The sequence below is a fragment of the Staurois parvus genome, unplaced genomic scaffold, assembly GCF_062004578.1.
Source record: "Staurois parvus isolate SC_StPar_1 unplaced genomic scaffold, SC_StPar_1.0 ptg000077l, whole genome shotgun sequence".
Lineage (NCBI taxonomy): Eukaryota > Metazoa > Chordata > Amphibia > Anura > Ranidae > Staurois > Staurois parvus.
In genome coordinates, this window is record NW_028317873.1 from 3,547,501 (window position 1) to 3,564,530 (window position 17,030).

Consider the following 17,030-nt stretch of genomic DNA (forward strand, 5'->3'; position numbering starts at 1 on the left):
AAACAAGCAAATATGATATACTTTCCTATCTATGTACTAATGCTAGCAGCATAAGGATTAGAAATAGTCAGTGTTGATTGAAAAAGTGAAGTTCCACTTTAAAGTGTACATGTGCTGGGAAAATACTAAAGTGTTACTAAACCCACAACAGTAAAATCAATCTGTATATGCAGTAAAGCATACTTGCTATACTCACTGTGGAACCTAAGGGGTTAATCCTCTGCTCCTGTGTAAAAAAGGATGTTTGATCTTCTCTTCTCTGATCCACCCCTTCTTCTACTTTCCCCAATCCATCTTCTGATAGAACAGAGGCTTGAGGGCAAGCTGCACATGCTCAGTTTGGGGTGTATTGCTAGAGGTTTTCTTTTCTTGGGAGCGTGCATTTGATCAGCACAAGGCCAGACAGAGGGTCAGGGGTTATGCAGTCTCATAGGACAACGAGGGGAGAATGAAAACTCCTAATACACCTAATTCCCATAACGCAAGCAGGCCTACCGGGACTCCATTGCCCCCCAGGACGTCTAAGTAATGCTGTAGTGCCTATAGCTACCATGCCAGGGCAGGCACCAGCTAAGTACAGCAAACAAAATGGCAGACAGACAAAGTAGTCCAATGGCAGTCTAGGTTCAGGGCAGGCAATGTAGTCGTTTAGGGCAGCACAGTGGCTAAATGGTTAGCACTTCCGCCTGGCAGTACTAGGGTCGTTGGTTAGAATCCCAACCACGGCACCACCTGCCTGGAGTTTGCATGTTCTCCCTGTGCCCGCCTGGGTTTCTTCTGGGTACTCCGGTTTCCTCCCACACTCCAAAGACATGCTGGTAGGTGAATTGGCTTCTGTCTAAATTGTCCCTAGTATGTGTATGTATGAATGTGAGTTAGGGATCTTAGATTGTACACCCCTTGAGGGTTAGGGACTGATGTGAATGTACAATAAATGTGTGAAGCGCTGCGTAAATTGACGGCGCTATATAAGTACCTGAAATAAATGAAATAAATAATACATACGTTAACCAGTGCTCTGCTGGACACTGATAGAAATTACAAGACTGCTTTAACTGTTGATGGGAAAAGGTATTTATCAGTTTATATTTACTAAAATAATTGCATTTCCATGTTGTGTGTACTGTGGGAGACCAGATCTAGTCAATGCAGGGTCCTGGGAGACCAGATCTAGTCAATGCAGGGTCCTGGGAGACCAGATCTAGTCAATGCAGGGTCCTGGGAGACCAGATCTAGTCAATGCAGGGTCCTGGGAGACCAGATATAGTCAATGCAGGGTCCTGGGTTTAGTAACACTTTAAGCTGAGACCTAGAGAGCATGCATTCTCTAGAACCAGACTGTACCTGTCTTGTTAGAATACGCCTTCTCACAGTGTGACCAGATCCTAAAAATTTACCATGGAAATACCAACTATCTAAAAGTTATTTGCATGAACATAGGCATGCTGGCCACTTGGTAATGATCGAGATCGGCATCAGACTGCCCAGGCACCAATTGCTGTCACATTGGAGATGGTGGGGTGTAGTTACTCTCCCCTTACCTCAGGCCAAAGTATTTTGTGAGTCTTCTATTTACATAGTTACATAGTTTATAAAGCTTAAAAAAACACAGGTCCATCCGATTCAACCTGTGTGTGTATATGTGTGATTTTGTATTCTCTAACAATTCCCATAGCCCTGTAAATTCTGCTTCCTGAGGAAGACATCTGAAAATTTTTTTTGAAGCTGTTAACACTCTCTGCTAGTACTATTTTGATAAGTTTGGTAAATAGGAACTGATCTCTGGAAGCTGTGCTCAGAAAATACAGGCAGATGGCAAAGGACGGGACACCTGTATTGCATGTGGTCCTCCTGCAGCTGACGTATTCCCCATTATGGACTGATCATACTGCACTGTTTCCGTGTGGAGGTGGCCTTCTGGGTAGAGGCAAAAGCAGGTCAAGTCTTAAGCAAGGAAAACAGTGTGCGGCACAGTAGTTACATCACCAAATCTCACTTCACATCTGAAAGCGCAGGTGCTTTAGATCTCACACAACAGATATACAGCTATGAAGCTGTAGGTACAGAAGTGCCTAGGCACACTCACATACCAGGAAGTGCACTGCTATGTTTCAGGAGAAATTCAAGGCAAAGGGTACTTTTTTTCAGGGAACTGCTTAGGCACAATTAACACTTCTAAACATCTTCCCTGTAGCAAAGCAAATCTTAACTTTTTCTGTTCTGATCTACTTAAAACTGGTACCTTACACACTTCAGCACCTAATTTTCACCAAATACCTATTTACTTTAAATTGGGTTTTATCTCCTTTGAACAATACAAATAGATAATTCAGTGTGTTTCATACACTAAAATAGTTTAAAATAACCAAATGCTTTGCGGTTCATAACATGATGGATCTTCAATGTTGTTTCAACATCTTTAAAAAGGCAAAGTGTCCAGAAATAATTTGTCAATTACAGGAGGTGGTGGTACCAAATCTTCCAGCTTCAAGTAGAATATACGTTGAAGTCCCAATGTACAAAGAGCACGCAGATCTGTTAGAACACTTAATGCTGTTGCAGTATCTAGTTGTCCTTTGTTTTGAATATTTAAAGCTAAGTGATCTTTTAAACAGCAAATTATTTTGTTGTGTAGTTCATTCACCTTCTTTGGTTCTTTCAGGCCATGTCGTTCTATGAAAAAAAAGTGTATTAATTAAATTTTTTTTTACAAGTTATTTTAAGTAAGTATACCGTGAAAATTGAGAAAAGCTATTTACAAATTGTGCTTAACAAGCTTTTTACTTTTGTTTTGGTTTATGCCTGTGCGGTTTTAGAAATCCGTATAACTACATGCATACAAAATAGTGTCAGGCTTATTTAACACTAAACTTGAGGCAAATTTAAAAAAAAAAAAAAAAAAAAAAAAAAAATCACACGGAAACTATACTTTTACTTACTATATTTTCTTGCACAAACATCAAAACTGTCAGCATTCATAATGGAGCTGCCAGCAAGACCAATGCTTCCACTACTAGGCAAACTAGGCAGCCGCCTAGGGCACACTGCCACCTAGGGGCGCCTGGGCACAGCACAGGCCGGCACTCTCTCTCTGTGTGGCCTCTGGACCTTTTGTATGAATTCTCCATTTCCCTGCAGAATCCCCCTCTCCTCATACACATGGAATGATGGTATCTTTACTCTGCACAATTGTTACACAGCCTGTCCACACACATGACCATTTAGTATACACATGACAACATTCCATGTAGCAGTGAAGTGTCAGCTCCCCGTAGAATGGGAAGTGATGACATTAGCCCAGGACCCCGGGCTATCAGCAGTCTATGATCAAAGGATTGGTAGGTACATCTCCTTGCACACACCAATCCTCCAGCTGTAACAGGGAGCCAGCTAGTGACAGAATGGGGCGTGTCCAGTGCTGACTCTGCCTTCTTCTACACAGCTGCAGCCAATCAATTGGCAGGGATGTGCTCTGGTTGCAGGGTTAACCCTATGTGAGTAGGATGATCGGGGCCCGAAGTGTATGAGAGGGAAGCAGTGCAGTGCTGGGAGGCCGCCTGTCCTCACTGAGAGCCGTAGCCTGGACTCCGCACCCTGGCAGGAGCCATCAGAGGTGAGCTGAGCCTAGGAGGATGGCGGGTCAAGGAGGTGACAGAAAGAGGAGGGGACAGACAATCGTGAAGAGAGCAGATGCTGACTGATCGTGTGGGACGCCACCACATCATGAATAGCCCTTCAGCTGAGGGGAGGAGTGGCAGAGGGGGAGGAAGAGAGGACAGTGGAAGATGCCGGGTGTCTGGGGCAAGTGTAGCAGCTTCAAGTGTTCCTCTCAGACTCAGTCCCTTACTGCAAGCCTGATTAAAAAGCATGAGCAAATGAATGCTGAAACTCCTGCATTGAACGATGAGCTCCACAATGTCAGTAACCCCACATGGAGTACTTTTTGGGAATGCAAGCCTTGCTGCCCTCAACGGACCAGGGAAATCCAAAGAAGCCCTCCAGGCTCTGAAGAAGAGGTTCTGCCACAAAACGTAACAGCCATTTGGAGGCCTACAGTCCCCAACAGCCACCATCTTGGGAGATTGGACCATGCTGTCTTTTTTGTGATGTGCCTTTGATTTTATTCTTTTGTGAGTATACTACTTTTTATTCAATAAATCTAATTTTTTTAAGGTAATGCACTAGGCCCGTGCGCCCTCTTTTTGTTTCTTTGCACACACCTTACTGCAAACTGGCTGGCGGTGGCTGCTGATTACTGTGGAGTTTTGTAACTCTGTCTCTTTTTTTTTGTCTGTCTGATTGGTTCATACAGTTAATTTATATTTGGTTAATATATATTTTGTCTTTAAAATTGGTGCTGGTGGCATCTTATGTCACTTACATTTGCAAATGAAAAGAAATTTGCAGTTTCATGTTTTGCTGATTTAATATTTTCTGTTTTTGCAAATATTTATTTTTGGGGAGGAGGGGGGGGGCGCAAGTAGCTGGTCTTGCCTAGGGTGTAAAATTGTCTAGCACCAGCCCTGGCTGCTAGCATTCAGCATTTTGTATTTGCTCATCAACGCCCATCAACACAGGTCCCCAAGATATGCTGAGCCAAAACACACCTTTTGATGATACATTTTCATGTCCAAAGGAGATGGGGCACTACTTACTAAATTGTAGCACCACTCAGTATTCATTTCAAATTATTTCATTTAAAGTGTTTAACAAAGTTACAAAGACTCAGGTTCACTTGTCTCTTACCTGACACTTTTGTAAGAAGGTAAATGAGTCTGAAAGTGTTGCTCAGTGGTTTATTTACTAAAGCTGGAGAATGCAAAATCAGGCTCACTTGTTCAGGTTGTTCAATTAAGCTTTGCCAATAAAACCTGGAAGCCAATTGGTTTATAGGCAGGCGTGAGCTTGATTTTGCACTTTCCAGCTTTACTAAATAACCCCCTCAGTATGTAACATTACTAAAGCAGATGAGTCTGTTTTGTTTATTCAGCCAATGAGTTTAACCCCCCTGGCGGTATTCCCGAGTGTAGCTCGGGGTAGAGTTTCAGTACCAAAAGCAGTAACCCCGAGCTTCACTAGGGCTTACCATGCGGCGTTGCTCAGGGGGTCCCTGCAGCACTTACCTTGTCCTTCGCTCCCACAATGTGTCCCCTGCAGCGTCCCCGGCCATCTCCTCTGGCCGATGCCGGCATCCGGCTTCCGTGTTCCGGTCCCTGTGACGTCGGGACGTTTGGGCGCCGGAACCGGCAGCAAATTTGAAATTTTTAAAAAATATCATTTTTTTAAAAATGACTATTACATAGTAAAACATTGCTGTTTCAACCCATTTCACATACATTTTGTCCCGAGTGCTTTGTCCTGCGCCCTGCCTGCAGTTCTTTCTGCCTGGAAACTGAGAAAAGTCCATGGCGTCCAAAAAGCGTCCCTTTACGTCAAAAGCGGTTTTAGACCGGCTAGAGAACAGTGATAGTAAATCAGAACCACTTGCAGAATTGAGTGATAATGATTCATGGGGGAAATTCGTCATCAGACACTGAAAACGATTTTGCGACTTTGCTCAGCGATGTGCGAATTTGCCTCTGTATTTCAAATTTCAGTGTTTTTGGTTTGATTATATTATTGAATTAAATTTATTCTTATTATATTATTACTTTTTATGATTATTTATTAAATTATAATTTATGATTTCGTGTTTCAAATTTTATCATACCCGGGATGTTTACTAGACTCTTGTTCGGACAGATTTCAGTGAGTTATTCCTAAGAATTACAGCCTACAATAAAAAACTACATATTTCCATGCAAAATAATGGTACCGCTTTCAGCACCAAAAATCTGAAATAATCATACCGCCAGGGAGGTTAAGCTTTGCCAATAAAACCTGGAAGCCAATTGGTTTATAGGCAGGCGTGAGCTTGATTTTGCACTCTCCAGCTTTACTAAATAACCCCCTCAGTATGTAACAGTACTAAAGCAGATGAGTCTGTTTTGTTTATTCAGCCAATGAGTTTAACGGAAAAAAAAATCCCCAACCCACACACTCTATTGCAGGCCATAGACGGGTCATTTATCGGCCGAATTTGCGTCCGCACGAAAATTCGGCTGATATTCACACCGTTAATGGGGCAATACCATCGACCTTTTTTCGCGGATCTTCTTGTTTACTTTTATTGGTCATGCTGGAAAATCCACAAAAAACGGCCTTTTTGCGTGGACATTGGTGGCAGCATCGCTGCCAGCAACAAACGATTTTTAGTTTATCGGCCAAAAATTCGGCCGATAAATGGCCCATCTATGGCCTGCCTATGTGGATGGGAGAATGCTCCCCGCTGAGGTTATTGTAGTCCGACAGTAGGGAGACTCCCCTGCCATCAGAATACGCTGACTGAGTGGGGAAAATCCTACAGGGCGGCTATACAGAAGTCTATCATTAGAATGTATGATCTCCATGCCCATACGTGAATCAAAACTTGCCAATCCTTGCTGAACTGGCCAAATTTCAAACCCATGTATGGATGCCCTTATTCAGTAATTATTTGCAAGTAAAGGAACACAATTAACAAAACAGTCTTTAAAAACTTGCAAGATCACAGAAGATGGGTTCCAATCGCTTTTTACTTTATAAGGCTAAATTGAGGAAGTTTGATGTCTGAGTTTATTGAACAGAAGTAGTTTTTCATCCTTTTCATAGTGTTGATCAACACTACATGGTGCTGCAACTTCTTTGGTGAACTACTTGCATGGTATTTGGAATACATTTACATGCTATTTGGAATACATTGCGTTGCAGTCCAATTTTTCTGTCAATCACACAATTTCTATAGACAATAAAGAGAATGGCCTACTTACTTCTTTCTGGAATGCTGTCTCTAATTAAAACTTTGCATTGACTTATACACTTGTGAGTGTACATTTCAGTGCTAGGCATAGATCTTCCAACTAGGCAGTTATAGGTTACCTTCACCCACATGTAAAGAGTAGCTCCACTTTTGTTGAGAAAAAAAGCATTCCCCTCTGGGTGATCTATGTACATTGCAAGGATTTTAACAAACGTTGCAGCAGATTCCTACCTTTTGTTATTCAGATTCAATTGTTGTTTGTTCATGTCCATGTGCTGAGTGAATCTGTATGGGAGTGGTTTATAATTATCAATCAGCTGCTGCAGCTGCTGCAGCTGCAGGGCTCTAATGAGGAAATTGGCAAGGTCTGCATCCCTTTAGATGTGATTTCCTTTTGGGAGTATCCCACTACAAATGACATTTTTGTTGCAGGGGATGTTCAAAATCTGATTTGTATCCTAGTGCAGACTTCTGGGAAAATCCGTAAGTCCATCAGTCAAGTAGGAAATTACATTTTCAGGGGGCGTTCTGTACACCTTCTGTGTACAGAATACCTCCAGGTAGCCATATTACATTGCATTTTACAGAAAATTACAGTGCTGCAGATTGAAAGGAAAGGTTATTTTTAATAACATACAATTACAATATGACTTGAGTCGTATTTGTATACGCTATATTTTTTTATTTGCTAGTTTTTTTCCCCACAAACGCGGAGTTACCCTTCAATACATTGCATCATCCATACCCTCTTTCCTCCACATTACACATTTGGAAGTTTTTTTTGGGTAGCAACTACCTTTATCAGTAGGCACTTGCTCCCACTTTCTCAATCCTTGCTAAACAAGAATGATATTAGCCCTTGGTCCACCCCGGCCTCCTGGGATACATGTCACACATACAAGGAGGCTTCAGAACATCCTGCTCTTTTGGTCTAGTTCTTACTTGTTTCATTTAGAGATCATGTGCTGGTGGGGAATCCTCAGCGTCATGCTTCCCTCCTTACCCTCCCATTCCTTCCCCCTTTCTCCCCCATCTTATCTTATGGTCATGAGTTCTTTTATTTTCTGCCATTCCTACATTTTTGTCTTTTTCTTCTCTTTGATTGTCAGTTTGTTCCAGGCTGATGCCATCTCCCATAGCTTCCTAGGTTTTGTGATCCAAGCTACAATATTGCCTTCCTTTCGCATCCTTCATATTTATTTCTACAGTATATGAACAATGGTAGTACAACATCTATACTGTACCTTTTTTCAGTTTTCTGCTCATACAATTACTGTAACCTTGGATTATTGATCTTTTATATTGGAATAAAAAAAAAAATATTAGGGGAGGTATAATGTAGTTTACGTTCTGGGTATCCAGACAAATTTTTGTATTAACCCTTTGAGGACCAAGGGACGTATTTGTCCCATGTTTTTAATTGCGTGTATCATCTGATTAAGAACTTAAAACTATTCTTTTTTTTTTGGTTTGAGTCAAAATATTAGTTCTTATCAACAAACAACAAATGGATCTAGCTTTTTGCCAATTATTTAATGAAATGGCTTAGTTACAGCAACTGAAGTGTACGAACTTTAAAAACAAAAAAATTGATTCTTTTGGCGTTCCAAAATCTTACGGTCCTCAAAGGGTTAAATCAGTCCTGCTTTAACAGGGAAAAGGTTGTGGCACCAACCTAGTTAAAGCATACCTGAACTCAAATTAAATATTCTAAAAGTACTGTTTTAAAAAATAACAAGCACCTTCAGGCATATATGCTCATCTTTTCTTGTAGCTGTTCTGGTAGCCTCTATATCTGGTGCACTCAAGTATGCAAATTTTTCCAGCTCCTGAGGTTGTATTTCCCTTACCAAAATATAGTGGCCTCACCTAGTAAGACCACCTTTCACAGTGACTGGCCTGGTCAATCCATTTTATTATTATTTCAGGTACTAATATAGCGCCGTCAATTTAAGCAGCGCTTTACATATATATTGTACATTCACATCAGTCCCTAACCCTCAAGGGGCGTACAATCTAAGGTTGACATAAAAACAAAGGTCCCTTTTACTGTCTGCAATTTTATAGATTTCTGCCTGAAAATGAATATGTGCAGATATGCATAGTTTTAAGAAATATACTGTAAAGAGAGGTGGATAACTAAGCCTTTTATCTTTAAGTGTATTTTTTTTTTCAAATTCCAGATAACAAATTTCTACAACATCGTGCAGTTGTTTTGTGCCAAACATGAAACATGAAGCGATCTGGAATTTTCTCTGCTTCTCAGCTTGTCATGAGTCCTCAATTACTATGGCAACCATTATTTATTCAGTGAATTCACGTAAAGATCAATATAGCCTGCCAGACATGTCAGCACTGCCACTGAGATCCCGCAAGGAATTAACTCACCCTTCAGTGAGAGCACAACTATTTGGTCATCTATACAAAATTAATGTTTAATTTAACTATAGCGGTAACAGCATGGCATTAAATTTGATTTTACCACTTTACTTACTAATGTAAATATGATATAAATATATATAGTGTTTTTTTTATATATATATATCTCTTTTAGCAGTGCCTCCCGCTGCCAATATGGAATGGGCAGAGAAGGGAAAAAGGTATGTGAAAAAACACGATATTGTGCTGCATATCTGTTGAATGTTGTTTATAGCTGACTGGTATATTAACCTAATAGAATAAATCTTGTTGATCACAATATAAAATTCTGCTACTTCTGAAATTGATTCTAAGTTATCTCATTTATCAGTGAGTATTTTTAAATATTGTAATCTATTAGGCAGCCAAATATTAGAAAATGTCACTGACATTGTGTAAGGAGTTTACTTCAAGAGAAAGACCCATAAATAGACCTATGATCAGATATATTTTTCAGTACATGAATGCTAAGTAGTGTATATCTTTAATACTTACAAGTATTTATTGCCTCTCACAGAGGTCAAAATACTACCCTTGAGAATGGCTTCAGCTTTTTTTTCAGAAAATTATTACAGGTACTTATATAGCACTGACAATTTCATGCAGTGTGCTACATATATATTTTATAGTTACACCAGTCTCTGCCCTCAAGGATCTTACAATCTAAGGTCCCTAACTCACATTCAAGACTGCTTTTGAATGATACCATTATACTATATATAATATATATATATATTGTAAAGTTGGGGAGGTATGCAGTTTGACACCAAAAAGCTAAACTCAATTCAATCCTATCCCCCAGCTCCACCAAACACAGTACAAGCCTCTATACTGGCTAGAAAGAGAATATATTCAGTTGATCAAATATTGAGAAGACAGGAGACATGCAAGGCTTTGATCTGCGCATGCAATGGGGTGGATTTACTAAAGGCAAATAGATTATGCACTTTGGTAATTCAGTTGCACTCTGCAAGTGCAGTTCCTCCAGAGCTTAGTAAATGAGGGGAAGCTCTGCTGACTTCCATCACCCAATAATGTGCAAGCAAAAATGCTGTTTTTTGCTTGCATGTGATAGGGTATTCTTTGCAAAATTCTGACAGAGTAGTCTTCCCGCTGTCAGAGCACAGTTGCACAGCGGGAGTAATTCTGCTATACAGTATTGAGTGTGTGGATGCGGAGATCTAATAATTTTTTTTGTTCAACATGACTGAACAAAAAAAAAATTGATTGCACAATCCAAGCTTTAAATGTGATCTACTCCAGCCTGTCAAAGGCTAATCATAGTTTCATCCTTTCTATGGATGCTGAAAAGGGTGGAATGGACTTTCCTTGAACTTACTTTAAAGGCCGTTGGTTTTGGTAACTCTAGGATGGGTTGGATTGAGTCTCCGGCTCAACTCTCCAGCCTACGGCACAAGTTAGAGCCAATGGCATAATTCCCAACTGTTGGATATCAAAAATGGGATGCATCGGGGCTGCCCCCTGTCGACCCTAACTTTTATTTGACCTTAGAGCCCTTCTTACGTCAAATACAGGCAAACTCTGCTATTAATGGAATCGAGGTCGGACGGAACTGGCATAAGGGCTCCGCATATGTGGTTGACCTTTTATTTTTCATTAGTCAACCTGACATATCAGTACCTAACCTAATGGCTGAGTTTCAACGCTATGGAGCTCTATCTAATTTCAGGACAAACCTCCAGAAATCTGAAGCATTAAACTTGACTTTGCGGGGGGCAGTGCTGCAGAGAGTCAGATCCAACTCTTCATTTAAATAGGCCTCCTCCAACTTCCAATACTTGGGAATCCAGCTGGCTATTGATTTTTCCAAAATGTATTCCCTGAATTTTGTGCCACTTCTCGCCTCTTTTAAGAAAGATACAGCACCACCATACCTTGGGTAGAAGTAATGTTATTAAACAAAATCTCCACCCTAAACTACTTTACCTTTTCCAAACTCTGCCAATCTCCATCCCATCTTCCTATCTGAGATCAATGCAATCACTCTAGAATCGGTTTATATGGGGTAAAAGCCTGTATTAAACATACAACTCTCAGACACTGGACAACAGAGGGTGGCATGACAATGACCGACGTGAGACTACCAAATGGCGTCACATCTCACTAGAGTCATTGACTGGAATAGACACTCACAAACCAAGCAATAGTTTGTCCCACACCTCTCTCAGTACTGTCATGGTGCCCTTCCTTACCTACAGTGCCTTGAAAAAGTATTCATACCCCTTGAAATTTTCCACATTTTGTCATGTTACAACCAAAAACATAAATGTATTTTATTGGGATTGTATGCGATAGACCAACACAAAGTGACACATAATTGTGAAGTGGACGGAAAATGATAAATGGTTTTCAAAATTGTTCACAAATAAATATCTGAAAAGTGCGGCGTGCATTTGTATTCAGCCTCCCTGAGTCAATAATTTGTAGAACCTTTTGCTGCAATTACAGTGGGTATGTCTCTGCCAGCTTTTTACATCTAGAGAGTGAAATTTGTGCCCATTCCTCTCTGCAAAATAGCTCAACCTCTGTCAGATTGGATGGAGAGTGTCTGTGAACAGCAATTTTCAAGTCTTGCCAGAGATTCTCAATTAGATTTAGGTCTGGACTTTGACTGCGCCATTCTAAAACATGAATATGCTTTGACCTAAACCATCCCATTGTAGCTCTGGCTGTATGTTTAGGGTCATTGCCCTGCTGGAAGGTGAACCTCTGCCCCAGTCTCAAGTCTTTTGCAGGCTCTTCTAAGATTGCCCTATATTTGGCTCCATCCATCTTTCCATCAACTCTGACCAGCTTCCCTGTCCCTGCTGAATACAAAACCATCTCCACAATATGATGCTGCCACCATCATGTTTCACGGTGGGGATGGTGTGTTCAGGGTGATGTGTAGTGTTAGTTTTCCACCACACATAGCATTTGGCTTTTAGGCCAAAAAGTAAAATTTTGGTCTTGCCTGACCAGAGCACCTTCTTCCACATGTTTGCTGTGTCCCTCACATGGCTTCTCACAAATTGCAAACAGGACTTCTTATGATTTTCTTTCAACAATGGATTTCTTCTTGCCACTCTTGCATAAAAGGCCAGATTTGTGGAGTGCACAACTAATAGTTGTCCTGTGGAGAGATTCTCCCACCTGAATTGTAGAACTCTGCAGCTCCTCCACAGTTCCCATGGGCCTCTTGGCTGCTTGTCTATTAATGCTCTCCTTGCCCAGCCTGTCACTTTAGGTGGATGGCCATGTCTTGGTAAGGTTGCAGTTGTGCCATACTCTTTCCATTTTCAGGTACTGGATTGAACAGTGCTCCTGGAGATGTTCAAAGCTTAGGATATTTTCTTTATAACCTAACCCTGGTTTAAAATTCCTCACAACTTTATCCCTGACCTGTCTGGTGTGTTCCTTGGCCTTCATGATGCTGTTTGTTCACTAATGTTCTCTTACAATCCTCTAAGGGCTTCACAGAACAGCTGTATTTATACTAAGATTAAATGACACACAGGAGGACGCTATTTACCTACTAGGTGACTTCTGAAGGCAATTGGTTCCATTAGATTTTAGTTAGGGGTATCAGAGTAAAGGGGGCTGAATAAAAATGCACGCCACACTTCAGATATTTGTTTTTAAAAAAGTTTTGTAAAAACTTTTGAAAACCATTTATCATTTTCTTTTCACTTCACAATTATGTGCCACTTTGTGTTGGTCTATCACATAAAATCCCAATAAAATAAATTTACGTTTTTGGTTGTAACATGACAAAATGTGGAAAATTTCAAGGAGTATGAATACTTTTTCAAAGCACTGTACCTTATCCTTACGTAATCATCCGACCATCGCCCCAATTTGGAATCTTTGTGTAAAGGCCTTTACTACTTATGGCCTATCTCCTTTTCCTTCGCCCCTCTATCCCATTATGGACACCCCTAAATTTCCTTCAGGTCTGCAAGATGCAACTTTGTCTTTACTCTGCCGACAGGACTTGCACTCTGTTACACATTATATAAGTCACTTACGATGGCTAAATGTACAATAGATGTCGCAGATATCACCATTTTCCCACCTTAACCGATTTCATCTGCTCCAATTATCCTATTTCTACATTGATATTTACCCCCCTTTTGCCCTTTGTCTCTCATCTACAAACACTTACTGACTCTAAGTCTTCTTCCGCCACTCTGAAATTCCTGAACCAATGGGAGATCTTCAACTTACACCAGAAGATCATAGAAAAATTTTAACCCTTTCCTACAAATCCTCCATTAGTAATAGATACCAGGAGACGGGCTATAAAATAGTAACTCGGTGGTACCGTATGCCTGCGGTGCTTCACCGGATGTATCCATCAGTGACTGATTCCTGTTGGCGTTGTGGTGACATGCTACCTGTTTTTTGGTCCTGTTCATTGCTTTGACCATATTGAACACAAGTCCATTCTATAGCACAGAAATTCACTGATAGCCCTGTCCCCTTTACCCACGTTTTTTTCTGCTACACCTCTCGAGCATCTCGCTCGAGTAAAAAGAGTAAAAAGAGTCAATTGCTCAACACCTGGTTAATGCTGCACGCTCGCGGTACCCCTGCTTTATGGAAAACCTCAACAGTGCCTTCTTTAGCGTTCCGGTTTCATAGGATTGAAGATATAAAGACAATAGAAGTCTTGACCAGCGTTGTGCGAGGGGGTACTGGAGGGCGTACTTGAGTCTTGGCACTGACCCATCTGAGCCTCTGGATGAGACCAGGCTCTTGGCTACCACAGAGGTAATGGGATTCTGCCCTGCTGGGTATTTCTGCTGCATAAACACACATGGATGGGGTCTCCCATGCGCTGGTCTACCCAGGAGGGAGGGACAGATTATCCTTCCCTTCCACTCCTACTCCCTTTCTCCTCCCCCACCCTGCTCTCCCCCTTACTTACTATATGCTCCCTTACTTTCTAAGCTCTCTGACGCGGGTCAGTTGGGTCTCATCATAGTGGAGTCTCCGTTTGGAACAGTCTTATTTCATTGTATGTTTTTTGTCTCTCTGCATATGTTTCTGCACCTAAGCGACACGACTCTTGACCAGTGGACCCAACATATTGATTACCTGTATCGTAGGAATGCCTAAAGTTGACATATGTTTTGATTTTTACACCTTTTGTATTATGTTGTGTATTTTCTTGTTTTCATTCTTTTTGTAAACATTTTGTATAAACTAATAAAGACAGAATGAATAAATAAATAAAAATTATTGATATATGGCCAGCTTTACTGTATTTTTGCAGTCTCCTGAAGCTTAAAGCGGAGTTCCACTCGACCTATCAAAAAATAAAAGTCAGCAGCTACAAAACTATAGTTGCTGACTTTTAAAAAACAGCCTTTTACCTGTCCTGTGGTGTGTCCCCCGCAGCTAGTTTCACCGGTCGTCCTGTATTCCAGGAGGCCGGCATCTTCAGTGTGGGCACCTGGCTGTGATAGCTTGCAGCTTCACAGCCGGGTACCCACTGCGAATGCTCGAGTAGCGCTGCGCTTCATGAATGGTCCTGTAGTCTTCTGGGACCTATCACGTGTCCCAAAAGACTACAGGGAGGGAGGGAGGACACCTTCCGTTTCCGGAAGTGGGAGCGGATACCTGTCAAATTCGGGTACCCACTCCCCAAAGGTGCCAATCCTTAATGGGGAGCGGGGGAGCAGTCCTTATAGCGGAACATTCCCTTTTGGGTGGAGCTCTGCTTTAAGTAGAAGTAGATTAAGGCTTATTTATGGTATGACTGGAATTCCACTTTAAGGCAAATATCTTTTCAGAAAATATCATGAGGCATGGACCCAGATTTAATTATCTGATCTTTTTTTTTCTCTTAAATACCAGCAAAAGGTATACCCTAGTATTAGCTTACTTCTGCATGTGATTGGGTATCTTTTGCAAACTGAAATATCACCTCATTTACTAAGATTTACTAAGCTATGGAGTAACTGCACTTGTAAAGTACAGTCTATTTTCCTTTAGTTAATCCACCCCTATATTTTCCTATCTGCAAACATAAACAATCAGAACTAAGAAGATCCAGCCTGAAGAAGATCTCAAGTGTCCATGTACAACCTAAAAATATAGTTTTTGTAAAATGAGTTAAGAAGTTACTGCGTGCAAAGCAGCAATGCTATGAAATGGACAAAAACTACTTTTACTGCTCAACAAACTCAGAAATCAAATCAAATTTCCTCAGCTATAAAGTAAAAAGCTATTGAAACCCAACTTCTGTGATCCTACTTTTTAAAGACAGTTTTGTTAATTGTGTTGCTGTGCTCGTAAAGAATTATTGAATTAGGGCAGCTATACATTGATCGAAATTTGTTCATTTCAGCAGGGATCAGACGAATTTCAATCCATCAAACACAAATGCTCCTGCGCTTGGGGATGGACTGGATGCAGGCTACAACCACATTAAGAATGTCCTGGAACATGCACACCTTGCTGCCCTCAAATGGACCGGGGAAATCCAAATATACTGAATGAGGAAAGACAAAACAGAGGGCGCACAGGCCTAGTGCATTACCATAAAAAATGTTTAATAAAAAATAAAGTAGGTGTTGTACTCACAAACGACAATATAGTAAAGGCACATCATAAAGAACAGCTGGGTCAACACCCATAATAGGGAGTATAGACATCCAAAAGGCTGATGCGTTTCGAGGACTTGCCTCTTCCTCAGAGCCACTAATTTTAATCCATGTATGGGCTATCTGGTTGTACAGAAGTCGAGCTACCTATCAATTTCTGTCAGGTTTTTCCCGAACAATCAGTGCTGCTGGCTATAGCCGGAAGCATTGATCATTGTATTCTGACAGAGTAGTCTTCCCGCTGTCAGAACACAGTAGGAGTGATTCCCCTATCCACATCAAGTGTGATCTAATAATTTTATTTTGTTTAATGTGCTGATTGAACAAAAAACATGGTTAATATATGGCCAGATTTACTATATTCTTGCAGTCTTCTGAAGCTAACCCACTAGGCCAAAGATTCAAACAAATGTTGAGAAATCTTTGCAAATACTGTATCTAAAAAAAAAAACACTATTTCTCAGTTTTAAAAATTGCATAATGTCAAATCAGGTGGCCCACATGGATACACATACTTGAAAGATGAAAGAAAACACATCCACCAATTTAAAAAACAGAGAAAGAAAACAGCCTAAATACAGGTGTAACATATTGGAAGGTTACATGGTGGAAGTACACTTCGATAGTGCAAACACAGTACTTGCATATTGTCCGTAGTCATACCCTCCATACTCCTCTACTACACTGTCATACCTTTATACTCCTCTCCTACTCATATTGTCTGTCATCCTACCCACCGCACTTTTTTTCTGCACTGTATTATCTGTCACTATACCCCTGCTTTCATATTCTCTATACTCATTTACTGCCCACCATCATACCCTGCCTGCTTTCAAGTCTTCCCCACTTCTGCCCTGCACATACTGCGTGCCATCATATCCTTTGCAAATTTCCCTACATACATTACCCTCTCTTATACCCTTTGCACTGTTGCGTCACAGCTTGACCAGACCAATTATAGCCATGATATTTTATATGATTACATTTATTTTTCTACATTTATTGTTCTGAACAATTTTGTTTTCATGCTCACTTATGCTCTAGATTCATTGATGAAAATTTCCTAATTTAGGAAGGATTTAGTGGATTGGTTATAATTCCAATGCTGCTGGTAATACATTCAGCCTAGAGATTCCAGACTGAGAAACTACATGTTGAACATA

At 40.7% G+C, this 17,030-nt stretch overlaps 1 protein-coding gene across 1 annotated transcript in view; it reads right to left on the reverse strand.

Annotated features, from left to right (window-relative positions):
* Positions 1-1,759: 1,759 nt before the first annotated feature.
* Positions 1,760-17,030, reverse strand: part of NR4A3 (nuclear receptor subfamily 4 group A member 3) — a 97,846-nt gene continuing 82,575 nt past the window's right edge. Inside the window, exon 8 of the mRNA XM_089669460.1 lies at positions 1,760-2,673. Within this exon, the coding sequence (XP_089525586.1) occupies positions 2,420-2,673 (254 nt within the window). The 3' untranslated portion in view covers positions 1,760-2,419. The remainder of the gene's footprint in view (positions 2,674-17,030) is intronic.